This window comes from Epinephelus moara, chromosome 22, assembly GCF_006386435.1.
Source record: "Epinephelus moara isolate mb chromosome 22, YSFRI_EMoa_1.0, whole genome shotgun sequence".
NCBI classification, from domain to species: Eukaryota; Metazoa; Chordata; class Actinopteri; order Perciformes; family Serranidae; genus Epinephelus; species Epinephelus moara.
The window spans coordinates 10,450,027-10,475,837 of record NC_065527.1 but is presented as its reverse complement, the minus strand read 5'-3'; the positions used below and the strand labels follow the sequence as shown (position 1 = coordinate 10,475,837).

Below are 25,811 nucleotides of genomic sequence, written 5' to 3'. Positions count from 1 at the left end.
TGAAACAGCCTTTATTTCATTAAAAACTAAATGAAAACAACGAAACAGGAGCGCTATTCCTGACCAGTGCCTCAAAAGGCCAGGGAAACGAAACAAACAACCCCATGAATCTCTTTATTAATAGCCTATAAAATGATGTGTTTTCTCCTGCGGGATGGGAGAAGACACAAAATCAATGCATCTCTATTATTGTGCGGGCATAAATTCTCAGAGTTTTGCGGGAGCGGATGGGAGTGGACATACACATTGCGGGTGTGGGCGGGAGTGTAACACACACGTTGCGGTTGCGGGCGGTAATGGTCAGAAATTCAGAGGGAGCGGGATGAAGAAAACAGTCCCGCGCAGGGCTCTACTCCACACTAATAGTTTGTAATGCAGACCACGCGTTAAAAGTGTGACACCTTTAAGCTGGGACAATAACCCTGATGATGTCACTGGGGTTATTTTCCCAGACGTTTGAAAACCCCTTTAAGATATTCTGTGACAGATTTGAGTTAAATTCAAATGGTCTGCAAACCACAGTATCTCGAGATAAGGATTGGGTCGATATGTACAGCTCAAACATTAACAATCCAATCTTTTTATCCCACCAGCAAAGTTCAAACACCCTTATTAAAAAATAGATTTAAAAAGTATCGACGTCCTGATAGTATATACAGTTGTGAATAACGTCACATAAGCTTCTTAAAAACTTGGACACATTCAACTGCACTTTTGAATAACCACCATGAACAAACACATTTACTCAAATGCTCAGAATGATTTCAAATAAGATAAACAAGTGACAGTCATAATGCAATGCATTGCAGTAGTTCCCATGTGACATGGCAGCATCACAACACTCAAAATGACTCCAGCTGGCATAGTCATAGAGCGTGACTCAGTGACATTTTATTTGATAACTAAATGTGTGCTGCTGCTGCTGCTGCTGCTGCAGTGAGTTTTGGACAGAAATAGCACAACTGAAGATTTTACAGTCAGAATATAATAGCAAGTAAGTGTAGGATTGCTTTATATGACATCATACACTGTAATTGTTACTGCTGTGTATTCTTTATTATAGGTACTCATGTAAGCAGTGTACAGACTCCTACCCCAACAGCCGAACTACACCCAAAACCCACACCCGTGCTCGTAGTTACACCCGCTCTCTGACCAGCTCGCAGGTAACAAACTGGTTTATTTGTGTGAATTATGCATTTGTGTATATTTATAGTGTATTAAATTTAAGTATCTTGACCTTCAGCTGGGAGACACACTGAACCGCCAGTTCGAGGCGGTGTGTGAGACCATGTTCGGGGAGGTGGAGTCTCAAGCCGTCGAGGCTCTGGACCTTCCAGGTGTGTTCCGCACTCGCAGCCACAGCTACGTCCGTGCCATCCAGGCCGGCTGCTCCCAGGATGACGACTGCCTCTCTGTCTTCTCCATGTCGGGCCCCCAGGGAAGCATCAAGGGCGGGGCCGGTGAGTGTGTGCGTGCGTGTGGTGTGGCATACCAATAAATGCAAGTCTTTGGTGTCTGCATCAGTGTTAAAGGGACGCGTGGTTTTCTTTTATGTGGAGGCAACCTGGTGGGAGAGACACAGTGGGACAGCCAGTGTGAGAAGGAATTTTATGACAGCTTGTGTCTGCTTACCTCTACAAAAGCAAGTTTACGCACACACACACATAGGCTACACCCTGGCTCATTGCACAGCTGCGTGCAATGTGTGCATCCATTTTTAATTTTTAACCTTTCTTATTCTCTTTTCCGTCAGTCTGTAAGATCTCACTTTTTCACCCAATAAATCTGCAGAACTTTTCCTTGTGTTTGTGTATATGCTACAAGTATAGAGTTGTGTGCATGTTATTGTGCATGCTCTTTGTTCTCTGTCATCTTTGTATCTCATCTCTCCCATCACCCTCCCCAGTGTGATCGCAGGTACAGGAGTGCTCATGATTATGATGATAGCTGAGTCTCTCCAGCTGCTTCCTTCTCTCTGTTTGTCTTCCTGTTGTAGTCTCAATCTTTTGCCTTCTTCCTCTGTATCACTCTTTATTTGAAACATGTTTTGGCGTGTTATGGTTCTCCTAATCATTTTTTGATTTATTTGTTGGATCATGTTCACACTCAAGCCTAATATACAGTCGTGGGTGGATTATGAGACACATCTCCTACATCAGAGCAGGACACACAGACTTTGTGGTGGTTTAGCATCTCTTTGTTGTTGTTTTTGTGTCTCTTGGTGCTCATTACATGTCTCTCTGTGATTTTGTGTCTCTTTGTAGTTGTTTTGTGCCTCTGTCATTTAGCGTATTTTTGTAGTTGTTTAGTGTCTCTTTGTTGTCATTTTGACTCTCTTGTAGTTTTACGTCTCCTTGTAGTTGTTTAGCATCTCTTTGTAGTTGTTTTGCATCTCCTTGTTTTGTGTCTCTTTGTTGTCATTTAGCATCTCTTTGTAGTTGTTTAGTGTCTCTTTGTTGTCATTTAGCATCTTTTTGTTTCTCTTTGCAGTTGTTTTGTGTCTCTTTATTGTCATTTAGCATCTTTTTGTAGCTGTTTTGCATCTCCTTGTAGTTATTTAGCATCTCTTTGTAGCTGTTTTGCATCTCCTTGTAGTTATTTAGCATCTCTTTGTAGTTGTTTTGTGTCTCTTCGCTGTCGTTTTGCCGCCTCTCTTGTAGTTGTTTTGTTTCTCTTTGCAGTTGTTTTTTATTTATTTTTATTTTTTTGTGGTTGACTTGTCCTGGCCGTAGCGTGTGTCTTTGAGTTGCATTTTTCAGGTGAAGGCCGGGGGGCCCTGACACTCAGGGCCCCCGGGCCTGTGCCTGGTAGACCTGTTCAGTAATACATCCATATAAACAGTAAATCTGCAGTAATTTGTGATAGTGTGTGTGTCTGTGTGTGTCTGTGTCTGTGTGTCTGTGTCTGTGTGTGTGCGTGTGTGCACAGGAGACCACAAAGCCACTCCAGTTCCATGCAGGACTCAAATGTCTAATTTTACACCAGCAAATCCCCCCTGATATTTATTAAAGCCTCTGTGAAGTGTCATATACTGTACATCCACTATAGTATGAACACATATGTGCAGTCGACAGACTCAAAGTCACAGATACCTCCATACATGCATGCTCCCAAACTGGAGCTCAGAGTTTCATGGTCAGGATCTTTGTTAACCGTGACAAGCTGGCTGAGGGATTAAGATGCTTAGAAAGAAATGCATTAAAGTTTGATCCATTATTTGCCCAAAAATAAAGTGTGGGTGTGTGTGTGTTGTGTGTGTGTGTGCGTGCACGTTTGAAGGAGGCTGTGCAGGAGCAGGAAGAGACAGAATCTGCGCTGCTAGTTTTAATATTTCTCTCAGGAAATTGCTTTATCTTCCTAAGAAGCAGAGTTAAGTTAGCTCAAGGGAAGAGGTTTTCTTTTGTCACTTCTGTCATGTCTTTCTTTTCCACCACATCGCTTCCTGCCTCTCACTGAAAGTCACACCAAAAGCTGATTTTTGGTGAAAAGAAATGGAGCTCTTGAGTTGCGTATATGAATCTTTCTGTCACATCTTGCATTGACATTATTATTTAATGATTTTGATGTTTTCTCTCTTTCTCTCTGTATTGGTTTACCCCCTTTCATGCCAACAACATTTCCCTCTTTTCACTCTTTTTCTTTCCTTTCACCTTTCTCCTTCCAGTCTGTCCCTTTTGTAAGTATCCATCTTCCCTGCTCCCTGTTGATATACCCGTTTCGCTTTAACAGCCCACTATGCCTTTGTCTTCCTTTCTCCCGCTCTTCTGACACTTCAGTCTTTCCTTATCGTAAAGGTGCTCCTCCCCCACTCCCACCTCGCATGTCCAAGTCTTCACTCTCTGTGCGAGCGCAGAGCAGCACCGAGTCCACCCAGGATGCCTACTTCCAGAGCAGCGGACAGTTGGCTTCAAGCTCAGGCCCCGGGCGCCCCAAGCAGCACAGCAACTCCGTGGACCTGGGCAGCTCCGACGGCCCCTCGGGTCGCTCCTCCAGAGGAGGCTACTACACCGCCACAGGCCCTGGACGTTCTCGACAGCACAGTAACTCGGCAGAAAGCCTAGATGGGGTCAGGGGTTCGCGGGAGCTGGTGCCCTATGGAGGGGGTCCAGGAGTTGGAGTGAGGGCCAAACACAGCAGCTCGGCTGACAGTCTGCTGGAGGGGCCACCGAGGCCAGCCAGGGAGAGGGACAGCAGGGTCGGGGGCAGCCTGGGGAAGTCAGTGTCTCTGCCTCAGAACAGCATAGTGCTGAGTAAAGCTGCGGGTCAGGACGAGGGACGCGGTGGGAGAAAATGGAGGCCATCCATAGCTGTGCAGGTGAGAGAGAACATTTTCATCCATCAGGCTACAACCAACTAGTCTCATCATTTTTATCTGTCAGTCTACAGAATGTCAGAACATAGTGGAAAATTAGATTTTTCTTCTGTTGATCAACTAAAAGATTAATTGACTAATCAAAATACAATCACAATTGCGCAAGGTACATGTTAAAAGGAACCATGAATATTTGTCAACCTGGACCTTTTTGTGTCTAAGTGACTAATGGAGAAGATTTTTTAAACTGGTCCAGTGTAGAAGGAGATTGCGCTAGCCGCAGCAGTGAAAGAGGCTGCGCTGTAATCTCTACATCAATGTACATCCATTAAAAGTGCCTGTTTTTGCCACTGACAGGATCAGATTGTTATTAGAAGTGGCAACATTATGGAAAGGACCCTTCAGAGAAATTAAACATTTTTCGGTACCTTTTGCTCATCTGTCTTTTTATTGTGATCTGGTCTCGCTCAAGGAGAAGTCTCACGAGGGGTGATTTCTTGCAGGAAAAATCATGGTGGAAACATTAGTTAGAGTTGAAGAGAGGAGTGCTGGGAAGAGTTTGTTGTGTTGGAGTACAGGAAGTGTCGCTTAATTGTATCTATAAGATTTTCAATGTCATGGCTGAATATTTCAAAAATGTGGAAAAGTCTGCAAGATTTCATAACAAGGCTTCTCCTTGAGCAAGACTTGGTTATACTAAAGCATACCAGATCAGTGAAAAGTACAAATATATTTTTCAGGGTTCATTCCAAAATGTTGTCAGACACTCAAAATGACAGTCTGAACCTGTCACTGGTAAAAACGAGTTCTTTTAGTGGAAGTAAATTGATGGTGCACAATAAGGATTCAATTGCAGCATGTTGTGCTGCTGTGGCTGGAGCAGTCTCTTTAATACTGGACCTATTACAAAAATTGTTGCCTCCATAAGTCACTTAGACACAGAAATATGAGGAAAAGGGGTAACAGTTTAATATTTTGGAAAATGTGCTTTAATGCCAAGAGTTAGATGAGAAGATTCATACTACTGTCATGTCTGTGCATTAAATACAAAGCAACAATCGGGAATTGAGCGTAGCCTAGCCAAGCGGCAACCTCTGAGGCTGGGAAATGAAGCCAAGGCAGAAGTGCCAAAAAGTTCATCAAATGGCCACTTGGGGCTCGCTCCAAAACATCAATCCCCGTAGACCTCTATGTTAAATGTGCTGCTTTACAGGAGAAAATAACACGTTTACAGCCTGGCACAAGTCAACGAACCACTGGGTGATGTTGAGTTGCTACATCCATTAAAAACTTGGATAAAGTTGAAACAGCGAGCCTGGCTCGGTGCATGGGCAACAAATCTGCCTACCCTCTACAGATCAATTATTAGCATGTTGTATCTTTGTCATACACCCTCATAAAACCACAACTTGTTTTTAAACTTTTGCTTTTTGTGCAGATAAAACAAACAACAGACTTTCTTACCTCTGGACAGAGCCAAGCTAGTTATTTCCCCTTGTGGTTATAGCCTTTTATTGGACAGATCTGAGAACTAAATGATGAATGAATGAAAATGTCGAATTATTCCTTTGGTTTTGCATGACGTCTTTAGGGTTTGTGTTTCGCTCTGACTGTGGTCCCTTGTGGCTTCTTCTGTTCCAGGTGGACAGCTCAGAGACTCTGTCAGATTCAGACGCAGAAGGCAAAGCTCTTACGGAGGTCCACTCTATAGGAGTCCAGGTGGAAGATGACAAAAGGTAATAGTGATGCAACTAGAAATCAAAGCAGGGGGAAAAAGTATTTTTCTTTTAATTCTCTTCCCAACTTGAGGTGTTTTTATTTTGCCTGACATTTAACTTGCCTTAATTATGAACATAAACATGCAAACTAAGATGTGCATTTGTTTATTTGCTAATTTATCTTTTCCCCAAAATACGTGGCTTCATCAAGAGCTTTTGGTCTTTGCTCAGGAAGTTTTGTGAATAATTTTAATACATAATTTGAAAAAACCTTCGTCTCCCTGGCGCCCGACTGTGCAGCCACCTACAGTATAGTTGATTTCTAGGCTAGATCCTATTATTTCATTAAACATTTCATCAGACATCACAGCTTGAACTCACTCACACTTTGTTCCAAGAATGTCTTGTTTTTCTGCTGTAACCATGACTACTGCAACTCATCGGGTTGACATGACTTTCACACGTGACGCAGCCCTTCTCCTAATTATATCCAGCATTGCTTACAGGTCAGATTTACACGCATGCATGCGAGTACTAACAGCATCACATACTCCGAACCCCGAACAGTGCGTAATCGTGCACCTGTTAACAATGTCCCCCACCTCCTTCAATCATCGACGATGACAGTGTGACATCTGGGGAGAGAAGAGAGGTGCGAGAACGAAAATGTGAGTCACATCTCACACCTCATCAGACAGCAAAGACGGATGAGGGGAGGTGGGGTATAAAGTTGTAATAGAGTAAACACTCATCACTGAGTCCATTGACATGGCATTTGAACATACTGGTGCGTCATATGTCAGAGGATTTAGCAGGGCTTATCACAACTGAGTGAGTAGTAGTGACTGCAGTGACAGCATGACTATCCCTGCTCCAACAGGGATGTACAATTATCAGAAGAAAAAAAAATGATTTGAGCATTGCTTTTGCATGCGATACTCTGCGTGACTGGATGGCTCTGGGCCTGCTGTGACTCCCTGTGTTGCAGGCGGGCTCGTTTCAAGCGCTCCAACAGCGTGACGGCGAGCGTGCAGGCCGACCTGGACCCCGAGGGCTTCCCCGGGCTCAGCATCGCCGTGCCAACGCAGGACAAGAGTCTCCAGTTTGGCTGTTCCTTCCAAAGGCATTCGTCAGAGCCGGAGTCAGCTAGTCAGTACACAGAGTGCCATCGCACCGTCCACACACAGGGACAGTGGGCCTACAGAGAGGTAAATCTGCAGTAATACATTCATTACTCAGTGGTCCAGTGTCCCCTCGTTTATGTAGATGTAGGGAAAAGACGGAGTTCAATCCTACCTTACGGTCAAATGAATTCCCACAAGACTTGGACATGAGGATTGAGGATGAGGTGCAAGTCACAAATCTAATAACATTAGACTCGACTTGAAAAAATCACAACTCGCAACTCGACTTGGACTTCAACACCAACATCAACATAACTCATGACTTCACTTGGACTTGAGCCCTTTGATTTGAAAACATTTCCCCTTCCCCCAAACCCAAAGATTAAAAAGTATGTTATATAAAAAGTGTGCCATTAATCAATTCATTTCCCTTCATTTCCTTAATGAACTAACGTTATTTATCCCTAGCAAGTCCAAGTCCAAGTCCAAGTCCTAGCAAAGTACACACGGGGACACAACAACTTCCAACAAACTTGTTCAAGAACAAGTAATATATATTATTACTCAGGTGTTAAAATGGCTAAACATTTGGTGTAGAGTGCATTATGACTTCTTTAGGACTTGAAACTTAAAGTTTAGGACTTGGGACTTGTCAGTCTTGACTTGTGACATGCATAATAATGACCTGGTCCCACCACTGCTGAATACTATGTGTCCAACTGTTTCTTTTGTTAACCCAGGATTTCATACAGAGTGGTTTTACCACTGAGACCTGCGCAGCGGACCCACGGCCCCACCAGCACCCACACTTGCCTCCACGTTCTCACTCCCCTCTGCCAATCAGCTCTGAGAGAGCCTGGGCAGGGACACCATCCCTGGAGGGGCCCCGCAGCCTGCCCGACTCGGGCCGAGCCTCGCCCTGCATGAGAGACGGGGAGTTCTTCTTGCGCCTCCTGCAGACAGAGGTGGAGAGGATGGAGGGCTGGTGCCAGAACATGGAGAGGGAGGCGGAGGAGAACGAACTGCCAGAGGAGAGTGAGTTTGGGAGGAGGTTTGAATGGGATCAGGGGAAGGATAAAAAATTAATGATGTCTAAAACTACTCGTGTGCTGTTTCCTCTCTAGTTCTTGAGCTGATACGAAATGCAGTTGGCAGTGCCCAGATGCTCATGTCTCAGAAAGTCCAGCAGTTCTTCCGCCTCTGCCAACAGAGTGTGGTGAGTATGTGCGATTGCATGCAAAACCATGACAACACACATTACATTATGGTGCATGGTTTTACTGAGATTCAATACCGCTAAAGGCAAAATTAGCTTGGCTGCAAAAACACTGTTGCAAATAACTTGTCCTGTGTTAATTTGTTGTATTTCTTTCTCAAATCCTTGTGTATTACTTTGTCACCCATCACATGTCATGACCTGTCACCCTGCTCACCCAGGACCCATCAGCGTACCCCCAGCCAACCTCTCAGGACCTGGCAAGCTTCTGGGACCTGCTCCAGCTCAACATAGAGGACGTCAGGGTCAAGTTTCAGGACCTCCAGAGGCTCAAGGACTCTGGTTGGAGGCTCCCACCTGAAAAGAAGGTGAGAGGCCCAAGGAATCAAACAGCCCTGCTTTCCCTACAGCAATCCCCCAGACCTAAGATGGCAGTGTGCAGAAGAGTAACGCAGATGGTCATGCCCTCCAAGCCTCTGCAGGCTGTGAAAATACAGAACAACAAGAGGAACTGAGCTGAACTGCCCACGAGACGATGGAGTCTTAAACCGCTAGGAATCTAAATGCATATCAGCTTTTTTTTGATTTATTGCAGCTGATCAGACAGAAGAAAAAACTTGTTTCATTATTGTCTGTAAAGGTTAGGCTACTCACTGATCAACTACATTATTCTTGATAACAAACTAACAGTTGTTTCTCCTTTCTTCTTTTTCTTTTTCCTCTCTCATTTCATGTCTTTTTACATCACCTGATGCATGCTGAGATGCCTTTTGCTTATTTTTTTGTCGGTTGGTCCTTTGTCTCTCATAATGTCTTGGCCTGTGACTCTTCCTCACTTGAATTTTACCCTTTTGTTGGTGGTTTTGCTCTTTGGTTTGTCATTCTCTTTGTTTCTCCCAATATCTCCACTGCATTTGCATGGGATCCCTTTGATTCAACCATACAAAACCTTTTTTTTTTTTTCACCACCCGACACAAAAATCCACTGTCCGTTTTCATCTTACATCTACGTCTCACCATTGCTGGGCCAGGAGGATAAGAAGCTTCCTCCTCCCTTACCAAAGAAGCCAGCAGGCGGGGTGAGTGGCAGCCTCCGGGCCGATAGCGTCGGGGATGGGGGAGCCGGAGGTGGAGGAGGTGGGCCAGGGGGCCTGGTTGTGCCTCGGATTGGTGGACATACCCTACCCATCAGGGAGAAGTCCCTGGACCTTGGGGACCGTCAGAGGACAGAAGCGAGGAGGAGGCTGCTGCAGACGAAGCGTACTGCCTCCTTCAGGCAGAACTCGGCCACAGAGAGTGCGGACAGCATCGAGATCTACATCCCCGAAGCCCAGACTCGACTCTGAACACAAGACTGAGGTGTGTCCCACAACACCTCCTCACTCACCCCTGCGAATCTGATCTGAATCTCAGGCTTTCTCTGAGCCTAGTTTTGGATCCTCTGCGGGTCATCGCCGTTTATCCACTTCCCTCCCCTTCAGCATTTCCATCACTTCACTTACTGCAAATTCACTTCTCTTGCTCATTAAACAAGCAATGACAGCCATTTTAGTGTCTTGAAATTTGGACGTTTTACTGACACAGAGGCCTAGACCTGAAATGGTAGCTAGCAGATATGACTTTTTTAAGAATTCTCTGAATTTCTTTTTGGCTGACAAACAAGAAACAGTCCACTTTTATAACAGTTGTCAGCTGAGGTTCACGCAGTAGTAGCATGCTTGTGCGTGTTCACCTAGCACTTCTCCATCACTGAAAATAAAGGGCTTAACAGGCACAAAACCTCTTTGGAGATGAGGAGATGACAGAATCTCCCTATGGATTCCCCTGTTGCCATCTCCTGAATGCCATTTGCAACAGAATCAACTACGATATATCCGCACTCTTAACTGATGCTACTAGTATGGATGAATAAACATGGATTCATTTCTCACCATCAGTTTAAATGCCCTTAAAGTCAGATGCTTGGCAATCCCCAAAGAACATCCTCGAGGCATAGTCAGTCAACTACAGCTGGCACTTTTCACCCAGGTGCCATCTGTCCACCCAGGCACCAAGTCAAAGAATATTCCCCACTTCCCTGCATATCCATCGACTACCCTCAGCATTCAGCAGTGAGGCTGTTTGAATGTGCAAGTGCTATTTGTACATAGAGTGCACACTCGTGTTTGCCAAAAGGAGGTTTTTTTTTTGCGGTGTAGCATCACAGCCTTGACAGCTAGAGAGCATCACAAACAAAAAAACACAGAGCCGTTTTGCTTTTTATGTAGTCTCTCTGAAGTTTCAAGTGTTCAGGGGTGGGGTTGCTGGGAATTTTTAGGGGAATATATTTTGGTGGCTTTTCAAGACTTTACTGACAAGGCCCCCATTTCACTGTGAGACTATAGCACCACCAAGTGGTCAAATGAGGACCCAAACCAACAACAGTGGTCTGTAGAGAGTTCTTTCCAACTCAGTCAGGAATTAACAGATGCCCTGATGAAACAGCCATGAAAGGAGATAAGTTTCTTTATTACCTTATTAGTTCTTTCTCTTGTCTTCTCTTGAATACTGAGAGTGGACTTTGCCCTGGTGCGTTTGCATAATTGCAAAGATAAAGCAGTGGATCAATAAAGTGAAAGGGAGGAGAGCTGCCAAAGTCTTCAGCAGAATCCACTCGCCTAACTTGAAGTACAATCCCCTCAATTTCACACACCGCTGATGAAAGGAGAAAAGTAGTTTCTCCGAAGGCAAAGAAAACAAAAGGAGTCGTGTTTAATGTAGCTCCCTCCAAAGCCCGTCCAAAGAGTCATCAAGAGAGGAAACCATCTGTTGTGAAATGATGGAAAAGAAGCAACTTCATAGTGTAACTGGTAATATGATGAGATTAAAGGAGCAGTGTGTCAGATTTAGGGGGATTTAGTGGCATCTAGTGGTGAGGACTGCACATTGCAACCAGCTGAAACTTCTTCTGGTTAGAATTCCCTCAGTGTTTATCTTTTAGGAGGTTAGGAGGTCCCATCCTGTCCAGAACAGACAGACAAGGTGATTGAAACCAATAAAAACACTGTGTAAAGCAGTTTCACATTACAAATCAGTGTTTCTCTGATGCTGTTTGGTGCGTCGCTGACGGGCCGCTAGCCAAGCACCGTCTAACGTAACATCCAGACGTTTAGGATGTTTAGGTTCAGAGAGGTTCCCTCTCTCTAGAACAAACAGACCACGTGATTAAAAACGCTAAAAACGGTGGATAAGGTAGTTTCACGTTAAGAAAAATCTGTTTTTCTGTCGCTGCTTGTCACTGAAGGATTGCTTATCTAGAGGCAGTGTTTAGTCTGTCTGTTCTGGGCTACTGAAACATGGCGGTGCAACATGGCGCTCCTGATGTAAATATAAACGGCTCATTCTAACTTAATGTAAACACAATAGTTCTTATTTTCAGGTGATTATATTCTAAAGAAAACATTTTATATTCCATGTCTGCTAATATATCCCTCTACATCCTGCACACTGTACCTTTAAGTAACACTAGGTATGATTGGAATTATACTGTATGTTTGTTGCACTATGTGTTCCTCTCCCCTCTTATTTATTTACTTCTTGAAATCATACTATCTGGTGTTTCCGCGGAACAAAGTGTAGCATGATTTACAAAGCTTCGAAGGGGTCTTATTTATTTATGTCTGGACACATATTTCTAATTTAGTTGTTTGGTATGGATGGTGCATATCGGCTTGTGCGTGTCGTGTGAACGTGAAGGGCTGTGTGTCGTAAGGGACGTGATGAAGCCCAATGAAAAGTCCAAATCAGCCGTTTTAAAGACATAAAATATAAGAATCTTTAAGCATGATCTGTTTTTCCCCCCTTTTCTAACATTTGGATGGAATGTGTTGGCTAAATGGGATATTTTAATGGGAGATGTATATTTTATAATATAATCTACATTTCTAGATTAGTAGAGACTATTGAGTACAATATATGTACAAAAACAGCATATATCAAATGTGAAATACTACAGTATTATTATGATAGATTATAGCGTTGTGTGATACTACAGCTGTGTGGCATATCCAGACTCAGTACATGTGAAAAAGAATTTCAAATGATTATTATCTTCAGTTTGTGAGTGCTGGGTCAGGTTCACAGGGTATAACTGGCAAGAGTGTTATTTGCCAAGTATGATCCTCCTTAGGCCTACTGTATATCTGTCTGTGGTTCTAACAACATATACTGCTGTATCCCCTCCCTGTATTCCCCCTTTAGAACCAACTACATGTGCCTAACCAGCTATATGTGGAGGTTTCCTTTGAACACAGTTTACAGTATATATATAGAAAGATATGTAAATAGAAAAGTATAAAAATCTACAGAGACTATTGTTGAAAAAATGTTTTTATTGTACTGACACACCATCCCTTGTCTCCCTCACTTTCACGTGCAATACCCACATGAGACTGGCAGATTTTGTTGATGTTAATACTGCATGTTTTTTGTCGACCTCCTTTGGAAAAATTTAGCAGAATCTCGTTTTTGACTGATAAAAGCGAAGCAAATTTTGTAGCTCACAAACCTTTTTTTGTGATTGAAAACAATTGACAGGATTTTACAACGCCGTTATTTCAATGAGTCATGCCTTTGTACAAAGATGATACCCTTGGAGGACAATGAAACTGGCAACCTTGAAACAGCAGTCAATGTTTTTGATTTGAATCTCAACAGATCAATTTAACAGCCTCCATGTAAAACAAGCTGCCCTGGAAATGGAGAAGAAAAGGGCTGAGAATCAGACTTCATGTTTAATTCATTTGCAGCAGTGTGGGTTGCGGAGCAGCCCTTTTATCCCCTCATCCTTCTCCTCTGTTACCCTCAAACTTGACAACATCTCAGTGGTGTTTGACACAGCCCTCATCAAACAAAGCACAAATACCTGCTTTTATACTGTTACTCCACTGTGAAGGCCTCTTGACTCCACCCTCACAATCCTCAAACCTACACGCAGAGGGATGGCGAGGTCTTTCCATTACGAGACGTCCTTGAGGGACACCAGGAATCAAAGAGGCTTTGTTGGATCGTTATCCACCGTAGCAACTACTACTTCTTCAACTCTCGCTGACTTTCTCCTCTATACTTTTGATCACAGGTGTTAGCCAGCCACCTTGCCTTGAAACAGGTCCATTGCAAACACATTTTTGGTGGTTTGATTTCCATACTTTTTGTTCAGTATTTTACCCACCCATCTGTGCGATATCTTCACAGTATAAATACAGGAGCCTCAGCTAGAAATAGCACCTGGGTGTATAGTTGTACAAACATGATCTGAGCACTCACCAACACACCAGACAGACTACTATACGAACCCTTTCACCTCTTTCTAGAAGTGCAAAAACCCCTTGTGGACAGCCAGACGGACAAGTCAACTCCGAGTACCTCAGTTTCTAGCAGCAGTGTCTCCAACCCCGACCCAGGCCTCTGTCCTCAGGGGATTCTCTAACACCACACAACCGACGGACCCTGATAATACAGGACCAGATCAGTCCCGCAGGAATGTTGTCCATATTCTCTGAATGAAAGGGGAGATCATTTGAGCCCAGATTCTCTTGTAGCCATTTTTTTCCGAAACTGGAGAGGGGCTGAATCACAGGCAGTGAAAGAAGTGGTTGAGGCAAGAGCTCAATTGTAGCCAGTGTGTGTGGGCTGTATACTGTGCATCTGCAACAAAGGGGAGCAGGAGGGATGCTGTAGCAGCAGATTTGAGTTTTAGTTATGCAGACATTTCTGAGAGGCAGAGCTGCTCTGGAGGAAAAAGCAAAGTTACTGGTTGAGTTAAATCTCAGTGGGAGAAGCCAAGGACCTATTTTGTCTCGCTAAGTAACACGAGCTGTGAGCTTTGGCTGCTATTTCTTGTTCGATCACTCCCTACAATATTTAAAACTGATCCGCTGTCAAAAAATTGAGAAAATTTCCATGTCTTGTTTTGTAGAGGCATTTGTGTAGAGCACTGGTCCCAAATTGTGGGTGAAGTACCATTTCCTGCTGTAGAGTGAGTGTCTAACAGATGGCTACCTGACAGGGACCCCAAACTAGCTTGACGACATGGCCAAACTCATGTATATCACTAAATATATTCAACCGAGTGGACCTTGAACTAATGACTGAGCAGAGATCTGGACTCCGTGGCTGGACCAGTTGGGAACCACTGGTTTAGAGAACAATCCCAGTCGCCCTATGTTTTAGCAGTTGAAAGCTTTTAACTAGCAACAATAGGAAATTTGGGGATAGCATTTGCAGTAACTTAATGAGACCATTTCAGACTTGACAACATAAATATTTTGTATTTCCTGTTGGAATGTCTTCCAGCGTATGTGAATGACATTAGCTGACAGGAAGTAAACGTAGGCCCAAGCTGTCGCCTAGCAATGAAATTCAAGTGAAACGATCAAAACAACGAGGCTGATATCATTATTGATAAGGTAGTCTCTATATACAGACTCTACATTCAGTGAATGTAGAGTCTGTAGGCAAACCCCGGAGATCTTGCCTCCGGAAGAAGAGCGGAAGAGCCCTGGTTTCTGGTTGTAGGCTGTTTGTAGTCCGCGTGATATTGACCAATCACGTTTGAGCCGGCTGCAGTTGTTGCCAGGTTAAATGGTCCGTGCGGTGAACTAACGAGGCGGAACATAATTGGCATCACTGCAAACTCTGAATCCATCGCAGTGGTTCAGCATATTTACTTATATATAAACGGAAGTCGGAAACGGAAATTCGGCTCCTCCGCCCAAATCAAACCGGAATGCCAAAAAATCATGGGTCTGCCCCCAGAGGCTGTATCGCTGTCTGCTGGAAGTCAGACACCGAATACAGCCGATGGGTTCCAAGAATGTTGATAAGGTAACGCTGTGTGCGCCAATGCATAGTTTCATGTTAACTTTCCGTCTGGTGGCGGACCCCGCCACTTACACTGAAAACTGCTACTTTGAAAGGGCATTAGAGAATGTAAATGGATTAGTAGGTATTGCTGATAAAATGGCAGCCATGAACTGTATCAAAAATAAGGTCTGATTTCAGAAAAAAATTGAAAGGATTATATCTTTAAAACGTATCTATACTTTAACCAAATTTCCTTAAAACATTTCCGTGGCTCTCCTCTTAGAAGTTTTGCGTCCCTCTGCCTCCAGAGCAGCTCACACCCCAGATGATATTTAACTGAAACTCCAATGTGCCTTTAGCACTGAGGTGTAATTGTGTTTGTGTGTATGTGTGTGTGTGTGTGTGTGTGTGTGTGAGCGCGTGTATTCAAACTGTAATGTTGCTTTACAGTATACACACAGGTAACCATGTGGGTCAGAGACAACTGAGCAATTACTGTGTAATTAACAAAAAATAATACCCTGCCACCCTCACGTTTACAAAGAAATGTAAATACCTGTTGCCAATGGACATTGCTATTCTCACTGTTACATATATTGTTATTACAATATGATTATTATTAGTATGATTATTGTCATTGAAAGGATTAATTATTGCCATCACTCGCATTATTATAAATGGTGTTGTTGATTATAGCTATGGGTAAACATTGTTCTGTATTCAAGGGCGAGTCTTGTGTACAATAACAGAAAAAATAGTTGAATCTATGATGAGAAGTCTTAAATCGCTGCTACTAAGGAGACGGAGTACAAGTAAAGCAAACTGACATTAACTCTGGGAAGACATTTTTCTCTGGGATCAATGATGGACACTCCAACAAGGAGTGAGAGATCACAAGAGAACAGTCAGCGTTGAACAGATGGACTGAACGGAAGATCCAAACATGAGACCTTTCTCCATGTGCATTTATTCCACTCTGAACTCTTGGTTCTGCCAGAGGAGTAAAACAACATGGACTTCAAACTGATACAGACTCTCCACTCTCTCTGTATTCTACTCTATAATGTAGCAAAAACTAAATAGCCCCTCGTTGTCTACTCTCTCCACCTCTCCTCCTCTTTCATGTATTTCTCACTGAACACCATGATTTTTAATCAAACGGGTTTGATACAGCGAGCTTTTCTGTCTTCAAGCTCAGCTTTATCTTGAGTTCTCTTATTTTATACACGTTTGATTCAGTGCCAAGACAGCATATTGTACATACAAACATTAAATGCTTTTGTTTTTTCTCCTATACAAACATTTGACTGGAGCATATAGCAATAGCGATGCCATAAGACATGAACTTTGTTTCATAAAGCCACCAGTGGATACACAAGATACATGAGAACACCACGGAGACGAGAGGGAGATGCAGTCTGATGATGTGCTGGACGGCAGTGGAGGGTGTCGCACAGTGAAGTGTAAATCATGATTCTGTTTGTGGTGTTGTGGTTCTCATTTTGTACATACAAATTTATTTCTTGATCTTGTATGTTTTATGGATCTAGATGTGTCAAAGGAGCACGTCTGATAGCGCTGAAGCCCAGAGAGATGGCACACTGTGACGTGGTTTACCCCAACACAGAATGTAACACTGTCAACGTTGTCAAAACATTTTCTAATGGCTAATATTATTACTATTAATATGATTATTATAAAGCTATTTTAGCGAGTTAAATGAGAGGTGCTGTGTCTCCTGTGTCCTTCTTTTGTGTTCATTTTCTGACTCTGTTAAATGATTTAAGCAGTGAAAGGAACTTCTTACAGGCAATATAGGGGGCCACACAGAGTGGGGTCGCCAAAATTCCGCTGACCCCCACTGATAAGATTTCACTTCAGGGAACTCCTTATGAAAAGATTTGGATAGTTAGATATGATTAAGACCCGAATTCTAGTTGTAGACTATAGTCACTCTTATGACCGAGAGCATAGGTCAACACTTCATTTCCTGCATTCTTGTAAAAAAAATTTTTATCAGAATCATAAATACTTAATTGACTCTCTTGGAGCTATGAAGCTTACAATCTGACTAATCAAAAATAAAAGGAAAACAAATTCTGACTACCTAATCTAACTGTAAAACCAAACAACAACAGCACTCCTGCACCTAGTGTCTCTAAAGCTGTCGCTAAAGTTCACATTACACGATTTTCACCGCGATTTTGACGTCGCAGAGGATCTTGAGAGCCACCTTGGGTCGGAGATGAGATCCGCTTATAAGCCGCGACTTTGGGCTTGTTTCTTTTTCTTTTAAGATATTTTTTGGGGCTTTTTAGCTTTTAATGGACAGGACAGACAGGCGTGAAAGGGGGAGAGAGAGAGGGAGTGACATGCAGCATAGGGCCACAGGCTGGAGTCAAACCCGGGCCGCTGCGGCAACAGCCCTATACATGGGGTGCCCGCTCCACCACCAAGCCACCGGCGCCCCAACTTTGGGCTTGTTTCTAAACGTCACCTATCTCTAGGCTATATATATCTGTCTAATAAGTTATTTAAACGCATGATAGTATGTCGGACTGCAGTCACTTCTTCTGGGCTTGTTTCCATAGCCCTGGTTGTTTCTCTCCCAAGATCTGGCAACACTGACAAGCCGGCCGGCATGCAACAATAACAATGGCGGCGTCCACAGGATCACGGCAAGCGCATTGTGTTTGGACCCAGGATAATAAAGAATATCCATGCCTTTACGATGTGACGTCTCCAAGTTTGGTGATGTCACCGCGTTATCTGGGGCTCTGTCGGCGAGGGCTCAGTGGAGAAATCTTGTGGTGTGAACACATAGGTCGGAACGCAGTTGGCGAGACTCCCGCTGACCGAAACACACGTCGCCAGGTATGAACACTCAAAAGATTACGATAATCTCCGCGACGCAAAATCAGGGTGACAATTGTGTAATGTGAACTAGGCTTAATACAGAGAATCACCTGTATGTGGAGGAAAATGTGGAATTCGTCAAAAGTCCTTGAACAAGCTCTAAAACCTGGCCACACTTCAAGGTTTTAAGACTTCACAAGATCTACCAAAAAGCTACAAATTGGCTTTCTAACAACACAACACAAAGTTCTCCCAACAAAACAGTGACCTGCCACTAACAGTCAGCCACTGGACTGACAGGCTGGCAGGGCTTTTGTAGATGCTGGACTTAATTGGGCGGCTGGGATTGGCCTACTGCACTGGTGCCACGCCAATCAGGAACCCAGGTGAGCTGTGGACTGGGCGGTCAGGAGCACTGGAGGCCGCACCAATCAGGACAGAGGGGGTGGAGCTTCTGGGTCCAGGGTCTGTGCAGGCAGCTTGGCAGACAGAGGAAAAAATTAGGCTTACATACACACACACAATGAAGGTGGAGAGAGTGGCGGCCGTAACAAGAAAAGAATAAAAGCAAACATAGGAAATATGTAGAGTTATGTGCATGATGATGTTCTTCACGGAAAAATGTTTAAGTTATGCAACAATTTGTGCCTTTTCTCTTTCAATTTAGGAGAAAATGTCATGCTGCTTCATCTTCTTTACGTTTTATGTCTTCCCATTGCTTTTGAGGTTGCATATCTCCACCGCTTACTTTACCAGAGACAAACTTGCATCTATGAGTTGTGTTCTAGCAGTGAGTCAAAATAAAAGTACTACGTTCATGTTTTTATTGGAGGGTTGGAGGGTAAATTTCCTGCAGTTATTATATTCACTTTTTGGCTTAATTGTACAGTTTATCAGCTGTTCTATGCACTTATTATAATATGACAATCAGTGGTCGCTCACACAATGATAGAAAAGGTGTCCCTCACAGAGGAGGTTGAGAACCACTGCTTTTAAGTACTAAATCTGTCCTAATCTGGCATTATCTCATCCCAATGATGAGAATATAATTTGAAACAGAGCAAAAGACTAAATGACTTCGTAGGTAGACATTTCTTTGCAATGCAGACATACCCACCTGGGCAGCATCCATCCAAAATGCAAAGCAGAGGTCAAAGAAAAGGATTTTACCGAGAGAATTTCCATTTTCTTCCCCGTTTTCGTCGTCTCTCTCTCTGCCTGTAGCAATTTGCAATGCAAATGCCAAAGCAGAGCACATCCACCCATTAAGGAAGGTTAAAAGAGAGGACAGGGAACAATTTAGCACTGGCATCCTGAGTCAAACACACAGTCCCCCTGGGTATACTCTTCCCAGTCAGGTCTAAACTCACACTGACAATTCGAGGGGATATTTTTGTCCGTTCACACGATAGCCGTAAAGAACTGTGCTCACAAATAAAGGCCGCTGCTACTGAATATAAAGTGTCCCGCTGAGATTTAAGAGTATGCAGCAGCAGCCTCAGGGTACGAGAAACAGGTTACAAGCAAAGGTCGGGAGTTAGTAAAATATAAAAGTGCGGGAGGTGAATGAGTAATGGCGTCCTGAGGCACTGAAGCTGAAATTAAAGGCGCTAACAAGTGCGGCACAGAGCATCAAAACAGTCATCTGGAAGTACCCATGTCATCTTGTTCCCAGTCGTGACTGTACTACCTAGTGTAAAAAATAAGAAGTGATTCACTCATACTTAGTGTAAAAAGCACTTTAGAGGTTTGAACATCTTGTCAGGGACTACAGAGGGATACGATTTGAGTTTTTAGAGGAGGTAATTGTGTCTGAGTACAACACAACATGGCAGCAAGGAACATGAAGTTCCTGAAGTGATGAGATGTGAAGGGTGCTTAAAGTGCCATTAGACACATGGTAAGGCAACTTCTCGACCTTACTCTAAGGGATTCCAGTGTTTTAAAACTAAAGGCTCTACAAGAAACACTATTTTAATATCTTTAAAGTTTGAACCATGTACCAAACTTTGCCGCTTTCCCCAGATCCCTAATTTATTAGTATGACACAACCCCACCATTCGTCAGAAAAATTAAATCATCTTTTATTCAGCCATTTTAAAAGCATCATACAGTAAACAAATAAAAAAACAGCTTTGTATGTAAACTGTTCATTCTCCAACAAACCACTTGAAGAAGTGAATCATTTCTGACACAGCAATTAGACAGCTGAGAAGCTGCCAGGAAATCTTCACAAGCTCAACAGAAGATTCCAATGTTCAGTCATAATCATTCAATCAGTTATTAATAAAAAAAGAGCATAATCAAGAGGCAGTGACACATTAAATCTTTAGTCATCTGAGCCACAAAGGAATCATTGAAGAGGAGTGTTCCATTCTTTCATTTGGCACGTATACAAATCCGTTACACAAGCGCTGTCACTTCAACCAAAGTGCACAAGTTTCCCCTTAATCCTACGACCATAATCATAACCTGAAATGAAGCAGTTCTTGATATTCAGCCTTTAAGATGCTGAACACTTCCGGGGTTTAAGGCTCACAGGACACCGACCAGTTTGAGTGTCCAGGCCTGACCGGGGGAATACGGCAGCTCAGGCAGGAGGACGGTAAGGCCAGCACCGGGTTGGACCGGAGCCCAGGGGAGTGGATTTGGGTTCCCCAGCAAAGTCACCTGGACATGGGACAAGGTCAGTGATTTAGTTCCTTATATTTCATGTATGAGGAATTGCTCTATTTAACAAAGTTACATTTTGTTTTGTCAAAGCTTTACTTTGGAGTTTTTATAACCTGAAAAACAAACTAGACAACACTGTCTCTTTACCTTAGTGACTGCTGATGTTTTGGGTCCCAATAGCTGCAATGTGAGCTTGGGGGGTTTGGTTGTCATGGTGGCATACACAGCACCTCCTTTAGATGTATACCTAAAAAAATGGAGACAAAAACTGCATAAATGATCTCAGTTTCAGACTCGACCACTTCAACATGATCATTATGGGATTTGGCCTCGCAAATCAAACTTAACACTGAGTATATAAACACTATTTTCAGTTGTCTGAAAAGCGAGGAGATCCGGGACAGACAGACAACAGCTAGTGCCAGTTGAGAAGATGAGGGCCGAACAGTGACAGGATTTGGGAAAATCTGGTAGCCTCGTCCACATGACCGACTTTGTGTGAAGCATTTTGTAACAAGTAAGCTTTACGTCTCATTTAAGACACAACCAGACTGAGGTTGTTGGCATTGCATTAGTTAAAGTGATAGTTCAGGTTTTTGGACATGAAGTTGTGTGAAACGCTGACCATCTGTAGCTCTGATGTGACGGTGTCACTACTGTCAACGAGCCTCCTGCTCTGAGAAATGGCCTGTAGCTTACCGGAGAAAAAGTAGTTCTGAAGATATAAGGGGGACACGTAACCAAAAGGTTTTAAGCTACAAAAAAGTATGCATGTGTTTTGTTAGACTATTTCAATAATTTTAAAACATCCCCGCATTACGTCAGACCTTGCTATCAATTGGGACTATTTTCTGGCCAGTATCACTCCGCCGTGCAGGCCCGCAAGACAGCACGCCAACAGAAATCAATAAGACAGTTCATCACCACGCCGTGCAGGTGCGCAGGATAGCAACGGCTAACGCAAACTTCATCGGCTGTTTCCAACAGAGAACCAGTAGGCTATTATAAGTGAGGAAGAAGATGTACTAGCCCTATATATACCTACTACTACAGCGCGAACACCGGCTCAGGCTCACGACACACCCTCGTCAGCTGCTGTAGATAAACAGAGGAATACCAAAACGGTGCGAACTTGTGATTTCCCCAGCTGTGGGAATAAAAACATTGCCGGCTCCCAATTCCATCGGTTTCCTGTTACAGATGTAACCCGTTTACAGTAACTAAAACTGATGAAAAAAAACACATGAACTGACATCAGTGAGGAGGGCTTAGGGACAATTTTGCCCAAATTAAATCATTGTTACCAATTATTTTGGGATTTTAGAATGCAACGTCAGAAAAAACAATTCATACAATCTGACTTCCCATGTCTTAGCATTTTTAAGATTTGAGACATTTAGTACTAATTAAAGCCTTATTTTTAGATTAATAGCTTTAATGTCTTTTAAGACTTTTTCAGGACCTGTGGGACCCCTGTTGGTCGATGCTGGTAATGCTAAGGGGCTGATGATTGTGTTTAAGAGTCATCTGCAGTACACAGTACATAGAAAAAGCACAACAGAAACGTCAGACAGGTCAGACCACCGGTGTTCAACTACACATCTTTAAATGCTACAGTTCCAGCTGAAGATGACGATGATTTCACATATCTCTGCAATTCAAATCAACTGCAAGGTGTTTACGCAGAAATCATTGTTTTTGTTAGTGTGACATCATGGTGATTCAGCCTGTACAACAAGTGAACGCACTCATTTCATTTTTTACTGACAGGAACTGTGAGATCACAGACCACTTCTCATGATTCAGCTCTCGCTCTGCTTCTTACCAGACTGGCACAGTGGTGTTCTCGGTCTGGACCCTCCAGGGTTTGGAAGCGTAGATGGCCTCCCCGTTGATTTCTAGCCAGGCTCCGACACCTCTGAGTCTCTCCTCAAACACTGCTGGGATCATCCCATCAGGTGTGGGACCCACGTTCAGGAGGTAGTTACCTCCCAGGGCCACGGTGCGAACCAGATCCTGTGACAGAGGCATGAGGAGGAGGAAGACAACCAGTCAGTGGACAGAGACACCTCACTGATCAGTGTTATTCTTATATACATTTTGAAGCAGTGAAAAATGAGCCATAAAAATCTGTCCATGACAGCTGTGCACAAGAACGAGACATGACCTCTATTCTATAAACAGCAGAAAGCGGAACCAGCCTTGCTATTATTACAGATTTGGTGATCAGTTATAAAATGATACAATCACATATCCTCACCTCTATGATCGAGGGTAAGTCCATCAGTTCGCTCATCTTCATGTTTCGACGATAACCCCAGGAAAACGTGTCCACAGATGTGCACTTCTCCCATTTGTGCTTGGGCAGCTGGCCTGGAGTGTATTTGTCTTCGCAGTTATAGTAGCCACCATGTTTACAGGCGCAGCCAGCTCCCCATCTGTCATTGGTCACAATAGTATCCTAAGGCAAGGAAGTTGTGGTTAGTACATGTAATAGTTGAATTGAATTGTGCAGTCTTCTGTTGACGCTGCATACAGGAGCTGGGGTGGCACTTGATGGACTTCATATTGAGTGTGTTCTCAGCTTAACCTCACACAGAGCGTTCATTCTGCACCCTATTCTTACATCAGACTTTCTTTAGTTTCTGTACTCAAATATGGAAATTACTTAAAATGCCCATCCCAACTCGATGTCCAGCATTCTTGCACAGTTCAGTTACACCTCCTTGTTATGAAAACACTCACTTTGACAGGGCTGTCATTGTAGAGCCACGCCAGGAATTCAGTGGAGTTCCAGTAGGTGTCAGGTGCTTCCCAGTCCCCATCGGACCAGATGACCTCAGGTCTGTACCTGCAAAACAACAAGAAGGCACAGGTTTAAACACACTGCAGGCTGCATATATCAATATAACAAGCCTGACTTTATTATCAGTATTACACACAATAAACACGTTTCAATTGCAATCAGCTGATGGGGTAATATAAGAGTTACAGACCTTACAACCATGTTATACAGCTCTGGTAGCAGTTTATGCATCACAAACTCCTGTGTTTTAAATCCATTCTTCTTGTCAATCAGGTAGAGAGGGTGGAACCACTCATATAGGGAGTTGTAGAGTCCGTAGTGCAATGACCTAAACGAGGAAATAAAAAAGACAGACTCTATCATTGACAACAATCAGAATCCATAAGACTGCAAACTAAAATTCAGGCATTAAAACTAATGAAACCCAGGTTTTCTCTCACAGTACTGATACCTAAACTCACTCTTTACACCTGACTGTAAACCTCCACCTCTATCATGTCTTTAGCAAATGTCAGGCTGGTAATACACCACACTGCTGACCAACAGACCAATTCACCGATGTCAGAGGAAAGTAGAATCACAGCAGTTTAAGTTTTGGTCTTGGTATGCTCATGTCAGCACTTTCCTATCAGCTATAAACACTTTCCCTGAGCTTTATAACACTTGATGACCCACCTGTTGCGCACTGCCTCCCCCAGGTCTCCCACCAGGTCCCTGTGAGGACCAGTATCCACTGAATTCCAGTTCCAGGAGTTGGGAGAGCCCCAGTTAGTGAACCCTTCGTGGTGTTTGGCAGTCAGGACGACATACCTGCAATACATATAAAGTGGAAGTGACACACAGTATGTCAGAGCAGATGCAGGTCAACAACATGTTCAGTGCACTCACTTGGCACCGGAAGCCTTGAATATGTCCGCCCAGTCCTCCGGGTTGAAGAACTGAGCGTGAAACTGGGGCGCAAACTCCGGGTAGCTGAACCCAGGCGGGTAGTTCTTTGTCATGTAGCTCACACACTTCGGGTCCGGAGGCTGCTGTCCCTGCCAGTGCCACCAGAACCACTCGCTGCCAAACCCAGGGACAGAAAACACGCCCCAGTGGATAAATATCCCCACTTTGGACTCGTCGTACCACGAAGGAAGCGGTCTGGCGTCCAGACTGGTCCAGTCCGGAGTGTACCGAGCCGCCGAGTGGGAAACCACAGCGAGGAGAAGAAGCAGTGTGGGTATCATGGCTCCTCCAGCAGGTTAGCTCGATGCTAAATGCTAACAGGAAGCTAAATGCTAGAGACTGGTAAACCAGACTCCGGTGACATAAAGTGGTTTCACTGCTGGCTGCATTAGACGGGGATTTTACTTTTTGTTGTGACCCTTCAGAGTGTTGTTTCCCATCATATGACACATGGATTGTCACGTGACCATCTCGTGTTTTTTTTTTGTTTTTTTGTAAATTACAACTTTATTTAACAAATAAACGTTGTATGAGGCATGAAACTTATTCGTGTAAAATACACAAGGGGACATTTCTTAAATTTGTATTTAAATAAATTATTAAATCCTCTCCCCCCAAAATAATTTCCTCATATATTTATTTAGTTACCTGTCATAAGTTGTAAACTTTAAGCAGCCCACATGAAGGTCTAAGTGTCAAACATGTGGCCCGGGGGCCTGAACCGGCCTGCCAAAGGGTCCAATCCGGCCCACTGGATGACCTTGCACACCTCATATACCCCCTTTACACCCTGCATTAACATGCGTTTTTATGTGATCAGATTGCAATCAGATTGCTCTTGACCTCATGAAAGGTGAACCGACACACATTGAGGACGGATTGTTTGTTTGGCAAACCGCTTCTGAGGGCGGTCAGGGACGCATTGTGACCACATCGAACACAAGTGTAAATGCAAATGTGTCTCCAATCCACATGCAACAACTCCCTGGGCGAAAATACGTAAGCGAGGTGCGCCAGCTGGACACAGGAAGAAGGAGGAGAAGACAACAACACTCAATGGGTAGTTGTAGACTGCCAAGAAAAAGAAAACGTGGATGATAGCCGAGGATGGAGTCACGACAAGACGAAGTGTCTGCTCTCCATTTAGTCCGACAAAAGTGTTGTTATTGCGACGCACAGGATATGATGTTGTAGTCTGCTGCTGGAGATGTTTGCAGAAGAAGAAGAGGAGGATGTGACGTCAGCGGGACGGAGCGTGATCGGATAGCAAACGGATCTGGATGTGGACACCAGAGACACATATTAATACCAG

General features: G+C 43.6%; 2 protein-coding genes across 2 annotated transcripts in view; one reads left to right on the top strand and one right to left on the bottom strand.

Moving 5' to 3' along the window:
- dlgap3 (discs, large (Drosophila) homolog-associated protein 3) overlaps positions 1–16,931 on the top strand; it is a 167,206-nt gene extending 150,275 nt beyond the window's left edge. Inside the window, exons 5-13 of the mRNA XM_050035650.1 lie at positions 1,064–1,166; positions 1,247–1,463; positions 3,780–4,318; positions 5,957–6,051; positions 7,022–7,241; positions 7,898–8,192; positions 8,282–8,373; positions 8,595–8,741; positions 9,405–16,931. Of these exons, the coding sequence (XP_049891607.1) occupies positions 1,064–1,166; positions 1,247–1,463; positions 3,780–4,318; positions 5,957–6,051; positions 7,022–7,241; positions 7,898–8,192; positions 8,282–8,373; positions 8,595–8,741; positions 9,405–9,719 (2,023 nt within the window). The 3' untranslated portion in view covers positions 9,720–16,931. The remainder of the gene's footprint in view (positions 1–1,063; positions 1,167–1,246; positions 1,464–3,779; positions 4,319–5,956; positions 6,052–7,021; positions 7,242–7,897; positions 8,193–8,281; positions 8,374–8,594; positions 8,742–9,404) is intronic.
- Positions 16,932–20,135: 3,204 nt separating this feature from the next.
- LOC126384037 (tissue alpha-L-fucosidase-like) lies at positions 20,136–24,968 on the bottom strand. Its single transcript, XM_050034871.1, has 8 exons — positions 24,440–24,968; positions 24,227–24,361; positions 23,742–23,879; positions 23,491–23,596; positions 23,006–23,206; positions 22,571–22,761; positions 20,893–20,992; positions 20,136–20,742 (listed from the first exon to the last, which is right to left on the bottom strand). Exons 1-8 carry the CDS (start codon positions 24,778–24,780, stop codon positions 20,608–20,610), a joined length of 1,347 nt encoding a protein of 448 aa, XP_049890828.1. The 5' UTR covers positions 24,781–24,968; the 3' UTR covers positions 20,136–20,607.
- Between the last annotated feature and the right edge of the window lie 843 nt (positions 24,969–25,811).